Source organism: Bos mutus, chromosome 13 (assembly GCF_027580195.1).
Source record: "Bos mutus isolate GX-2022 chromosome 13, NWIPB_WYAK_1.1, whole genome shotgun sequence".
Taxonomy (NCBI): Eukaryota; Metazoa; Chordata; class Mammalia; order Artiodactyla; family Bovidae; genus Bos; species Bos mutus.
In genome coordinates this window covers 3,649,180-3,655,922 of record NC_091629.1, presented here as the reverse complement: position 1 = coordinate 3,655,922, position 6,743 = coordinate 3,649,180, and the positions used below count along the sequence as shown (strand labels likewise).

At 36.6% G+C, this 6,743-nt stretch overlaps 1 protein-coding gene across 1 annotated transcript; it reads left to right on the top strand.

Annotated features, from left to right (window-relative positions):
- The first annotated feature begins 3,772 nt into the window (after nt 1-3,772).
- On the top strand, nt 3,773-4,147 carry LOC138990494 (histone H2B type 1-N-like). The gene has a single exon (XM_070382048.1). The coding sequence runs from the start codon at nt 3,773-3,775 to the stop codon at nt 4,145-4,147; it is 375 nt and encodes a 124-aa protein (XP_070238149.1).
- The last annotated feature ends 2,596 nt before the right edge of the window (nt 4,148-6,743 follow it).

Genomic DNA, 6,743 nt, shown 5'->3' with positions numbered 1-6,743 from the left:
TGCATATCCTATCAGTCCGAAAAAGTCCCATTTGTTTTAACTTCAAAATATATCCCAAACCTCAATACTTCTCATGACTTTCACTGATATTACTCTGGTTTCACTATAGTATTGTATTTGGATTTCTGCAATAACCTCCTAATAGGCCTTTTGCCAGGGTAGCCTATTTTCAACAATATAGCCAAAGTGAGGCACTGAGAAGAAAAAACAGCTGATGTCACTCCTATGTTCAAAGTACTCAGTATATTCTTGCCTTAGGATGTTTTCACTGGCTATTTCTTCTGTTATAAATGTTGTCCCCTCAATTTCCCTATGGCTAACTCTCTTTCCTTCTTCAAGTCCTTGGTCTAATCTCACACTCTCAACATATCCTACTGTGATGCCATTATTTAAAATTGCAATTTATGCCTTTGCTATGCATGTATGTATATGCTGCTGCTGCTGCTAAGTCGCTTCAGTTGTGTCCAACTCTGTGTGACCCCATAGACGGCAGCCCACCAGGCTCTGCCATCCCTGGGATTCTCCAGGCAAGAACACTGGAGTGGGTTGCCATTTCCTTCTCCAATGCGTAAAAGTGAAAAGTGAAAGTGAAGTCGCTCAGTCGTGTCCAACTCCTAGCAACCCCATGGACTGTAGCCCACCAGGCTCTTGCATCCATGGGATTCTCCAGGCAAGAGTACTGGAGTGGGTTGCCATATATGTGTGTGTGTATGTGTGTGTATATATATATATATATATATATATATATATATATATATAATGTCACAGCATATTACCTACTAACATGGCCTGAAATATACCTACTTGTTAGTTTTATTTTTTTATTGTCTGTTTACCTCTCTCCCGTTACCCATCTCCCACAGAATGCAAACTCTTGGGTATAAGAATCATTGTTTCATTAGTGTACAAGGCCTTAAATAAAATCCAGACTCCCATAACACAACATGCAGAATCCCTAGACGTCAATCAAAAATTATGCATTATACCAAGAACCAAGAAGATTTCAAATGGAGTTAAAGAAAGCAATCAGTAGATGTTAACATCAAAGTGATAGAGATGTTAGAATTATCTGCAAAGATGTTAAAGTAACAGTCATAAAAATGCTTTAAAGAGAACTGCAAACACATTTGAAACAAATAATAAGAGAAACCTTCTCAGCAAAGAAGTAGGAAGTCTCAACAATGAATTGAAAGAATAAAGAAGAACTAAAAAGAAATTTTGTAAAGCTCAATACCAAAATTAAAAAAATAATAATTAAGAGAAGGGTTTGTCAGTAGGATGGAAGGGGCAGAAGAAAGAGTGAGTAAACCAGAGATAGAATAAGAGAAATTATCCAGTGTAAACAACAGAAAGAAAATAGGCTGGACAAAAAAATGAGAAAGCCTCAGGGACCTGCTGGATTACATATAACAGAAGATCTACCTCTCATTAATGGAACTCTTGAAAGGAGATGATAAAGCATAAGGATAAAAGCATATTTGAAAAATAATGGTTGAAAAAGTCTTGAATTTGGTAAGAGCAACAAGATAACATATTCAAGAATTTGACCAAACTCTAAACAAGATAAAACTCAAAGAAATCCACCACAAGAAACATCATAGTCAAAAATTTTAAAACTAAAAACAAAACAAAACAAAAACAATTTCAAAACATCAAGAGAGGAATAGCATCTTATCTATACAGGAAAAACAATTCAAATAACAGTGAATTTCTCATGGGGAAGCATGCAGGCCAGAAAAAGGTGACATTTTTCAATTACTGAAAGAAAAGAACTATCAATTAGGAATCCTATATCCAGCGAAGATATCCTTCAGGAATGAATAAGAACTCAACACTTTCTCAGATGAAAGAAAAATAAGGTATTATGCTATCAGAAACTTATACTAGAATGGCTAAAGAAAAGTTCCCTAGACAGAAAGAAAACAATAAAAGATGGAAACTTGGGACCCCAGAAAGAGAATAGAGTAAACAAAAATATGGGTAAACACAATAAACTTTTCTTCTTGAGTTTTCTAAATTATATTTAACAATTGAAACAAAAATTGTAACACTGACATGGTTTGAAATTCATGTAGGAAAAATACCTATGACAACTAGATCAAAAAGTATAAAGTAAGGAGATACAAAGGAAGGTACATTTTTTACTATACTTTATTGGTAAAAATATGGCATAATAAATAAAAACACTATATATAAATCAAAATGGAATCCTCCCTCTCTTTCCTCTTTTTTTTTTTTTTTTAACATAGCATGCCAAATCTGAGATTGACCCTGTGCCCACCCCTGCAGTAGAAGCACAGAGTCTTAACCACTGGACTTCCAGGTAAATTCCATCTTCCTTTCCTCTTTCCTTTCTTCCTTTACTTTTTTCTTTTCCTCTCATCTTCCTTTCCCTCTTTTTCTTTCCTTTCTTTCAATATCCATACATTGTCTTTCCCTCCCCTATTCCTTTTTTTTCTTCTTCCTCTTATATTTTTGATGTTATCATTGGTTTTTAGATTTATTATTGCACTCAGATCAAACATTGCTGAATGTGATTTTTCTACTTTTTGGAATTCAAAGTGACCTTTTATTTCCCAATGTGTGGCCAGTATTTACACATAAATTCTGGGCCATAATTGTTATAATGTTTCAAAGTGGTGATTTTCTAATTTTTATTTCTTCTATATTTGTTAGCTGGCATTCTATCATAGAAAAGAACTTTCTTCTCTCCCTTATTCAATGTGTGTGTGTGTGTATATATATATATATAAAATATACGTATGTATATGTGTTTATGTGTGTACCTGCATTCATTTGCTTGTTAGCAGCTTGGGAGTTTGCACTCTTATTTCACTCAGGTTACAACTTCTCACTGCCATGTTTGTACTCAAATTTCCTAAGTTTGGTCAATAGAAGCTCTTACAGACTGACTTGTCATTTCGCTGGATTTTCATTCTTTGAGGAGTTTTTTAGGTTTTGGCATAACAAAATGCTTTAGAATCATCTTAGAAGTTTCTTCTCCCTGCTCTGAAATTTGTCATTTTTTTTCATTTTCTTTTGTGAAAAATGGTGCATGATGATTCAGTAGTGTCAAATGAGACTTTGTTATGAAAAAATGAATAAATTAATTCTCTCTGGTTTCTTCTCCCATCTGTAATCATATCATTTAGATATCTCTCAACTCTCTACCTATGCCTGCATCTATCTATCACACATATGCTTGATTTGTTATGGTGAGAGTATTTATACTTTACTTTCTAAATTTCAATCTTGGTGATCCCTAAAGCTTTAACATGGTATCTCTATTTTCCTCTTTAATGACAGGATTTTATCAATCTATAGGTGGTTTCCTCACATTTTAACAGGGGAGCAATGCAAATTTTTTTTTTTTTGTATTACAAAAAGTATATTTTTGCTGCTAAGTGAAAAATATACAGTAGTAAAATACTATTAATAAGAATGCTAAGCGGATGAGCCAGGAAGTTTTAAAACTACTTTAAGATGGATGACAATACTGATTTTTTACTGTATTTAGACTCAGTGCAAGGAAACTTGGTCTCAAAATACATCTTGCTAGTAAACTTGAAAGTGGATAAGATAATTGGGAGGAGAGGGTAAATAAGACACAAAAGGAGAGATTAAGATTACCTCCTAGGTTTTACCTGAGCAACCAGGTGGAGGGTATTACCTTGTTAACAGTATAGAAAAACCCCACCCTAGCGTATCAGATTTGGGAGGGTGTTGGGCATTTCAAGATCTTTCTGTGTTTTTGGGTGTTGTCCTTATAGACATGCCTGAACCATCTAAGTCTGCTCCTGCCCCTAAAAAGGGATCTAAAAAAGCTGTGACCAAGGCCCAGAAGGACGGCAAGAAGCGCAAGCGCAGCCGCAAGGAGAGCTACTCCGTGTACGTGTACAAGGTGCTGAAGCAAGTCCATCCGGACACCGGCATCTCGTCCAAGGCCATGGGAATCATGAACTCCGTCAACGACATTTTCGAGCGCATCGCTGGCGAGGCATCGCGCCTGGAGCATTACAACAAGCGCTCAACTATCACATCCAGGGAGATTCAGACCGCCCTGAGCTTGCTGCTACCTGGGGAGCTGACCAAGCATGCCGTGTCCGAGGGCACTAAGGCTGCCACCAAGTATACCAGCTCCAGGTAAATATAATATGCTTAGCCGCTGTTAACGGAGAAGGCAATGGCACCCCACTCCAGTACTCTTGCCTGGAAAATCCCATGGACGGAGGGCCTGGTGGGCTGTAGTCCATGGGGTTGCTAAGAGTCGGACACGAATGAGCGACTTCACTTTCACTTTGGGCATTTCAATGTAGGCAGAGGTAAACTCTGTCGATCAGGGCAGAATTCAGGGAGATACAATTATGGATGCCGACAACAGGATGATACCGTTTAAATCCATGGCCTTTGGTGAGATTCCCTAGTCAGAAATATAGTCAAAGAAGAAAAGAGGATCCAGGATCTGGATGTATTTCACATAAGCAAACTAAAATTGTAAAATGTTACATGAAACCAATAAAGGAACGAGTATTTGTTTTACAAGGCATTCATTTGATGTGACTTTAAAACACTGAATATTTTAGAGGATTAAATATTGCTTTTCTAAAAATCCAATTTGGGTATCACTTTTCATGAGTATATCTAGATTAAAGAGAGATTCACTTTTACTTCAGTTTTAATATGGAATAATAGAGTTCTTTTAGAATCCTACTGTTTCATTATTTGTTTTTTAAATGCTCAACCATAATTTTGCATTTTCCATTCCATCTCGTATACAGATTTTACACTCAGAATTTCATATGCAGGAAATTGACAAATTGATATGCTCTTGATTTCAGGTGATGTGTAAACCAGTAAATTATATTACATAGAGTATGAGTTTCAAGGGATTTTGTATGTTACTTTTTAAAAAAATGATGCTGAGAAAAGAAAATTTTTTCACTAAAGGCTATATCTGGACATATGAACAACGAATGACTTTAAAAATGACACCAAAGCCCACATAGACAGAAAGTAAAACAAGGAAATGAGGCTGATGGGTGTCATCTGCTAATCCCAGACACTGATATTGATCTGAATGGTGCAGCCAGTTCAGCTGAAAACTGGGATGGAGAGAAACATTAAGTGATTATTGCACTTCAAGTGGTTTTCTAAAATTTCCGATCATTAACGTAAGCCTGAAAATTGAATCCAGAATAATAACTGGGTCAAAGCAACTTCACACTTACTCCTAATCTATGAGCATAAGAAAATAACAGTAATAATAGGCAGATATCATATTTAACTAGGACGATACATTAATGATCGTTCTAGTCATTCTCATGGTCCATTCAAATTTCTTTGCATCCAGCACTCATGGTGGTGTATTTATGCTTGGTTCAACTATCTGATCTTTCACACATTCTCCCTCTCTCAAGTTCATTTGTTTAGGCCTATAATTTTGTGGTTTTTATCTCTGCCAAAGATCCATCTGATTGGGATGATCAGATTTCATATCTCTCAACTGCAGCAAAAAAAAATGTCTTTCATGGAGATACAGAAAATTTGAAACAAAAGTTGTTGTTATCAGAAAGATACCAACAAGAGGATTAAAATTTCTCTTTATAGATTCAATCTAGGTGCACTCTGCATCATGTAGCCCCAGGCATCACATTTAAAACAGAACTGCCAACAAGGTGATGAGCTGTGCTATATGGAGGATTGTTTGGAGGCAAAAGAAAGACATTATTTTCACTAGTAAAATATAGTAATGAGAGCAGATTGTCTGATTTCTTCTATGTGGAAACAGTAGTAAACTGCAAAGGTTGGAAATGCTCTTATCTTAGAGTCAGCTTTGTTCCAAGACATATATTCCCAAATTATGAGGAGACAATCTACAAGTAATTCAGATAAAGTCAGTCTTTGGCATCTGTCAAAGTCAAGAGTAAATTTGCAAGCTGTCATAAGACTACCGTGTCTCTCCAAAGGCTCCCCAGAGACCTGCTTCACAGATCATATTAGAATCTTGGAAATCATGCATGCACTTTATTATATTCCCTATATTCTAAAATGAGCACAGGGGCACATTTTTCAACTGGACAGCTATGCTGGTGTGATGTAAAGAAGCATGAGTGAGGAGGTACAAAAGGAAGTTGAGTCAGGGAGAAATGAGAGAATAAGGTAAACACAACCTATTCCTACTTAAATTTTCTCTGCGCTCACCATGTACCATTATTTAAAAGATGCATTTATACTAAGTGTTCACGGCCCTTCATTCCTTGACTTGGGCTCTCTATGACTCTGCTGTTTCAGTAACCATGCACTTAAAGCAAGGTGATGCTGTGTCCCAGGGGGCCTGGGATAGTCCTGGGTTTAAAGCTATTGTCTAGACTATCACCAGCACCTACTTTCATTCTGAAAAGTCTTCCCATTTGGACAATAAATTTTATGGTCACCCTATTTAGGGGGAAGTTGATGATAGGGGCATTCTGCAGGGAGCAAAATCATAAAATATCAAGGCAAATGTGGAGACGAGTTTCCACCATTGTCTTACATAGGCCATGGAGGAGTTGAACTTTACTGAAGAGTAGACTTAGCTTTAATTTTTTTTCCCCCAATAAATCAGTGCTTGTGGTAAACAAAACAGGTCATGGAGAGACCAGAAATGAAATTCAATCTTCCTGGAGCCTGGTGCTAAAGTAACCATGACGAGGGTGATTGCAAAGTTAGCACAGAACATTCAGAAATAAGGTGGGTGGCATTTG

What these genes read in the sequence shown, in the direction of transcription:
- LOC138990494 (XM_070382048.1), top strand. Translation starts at nt 3,773, where the DNA reads ATGCCTGAACCATCTAAGTCTGCTCCTGCCCCTAAAAAGGGATCTAAA.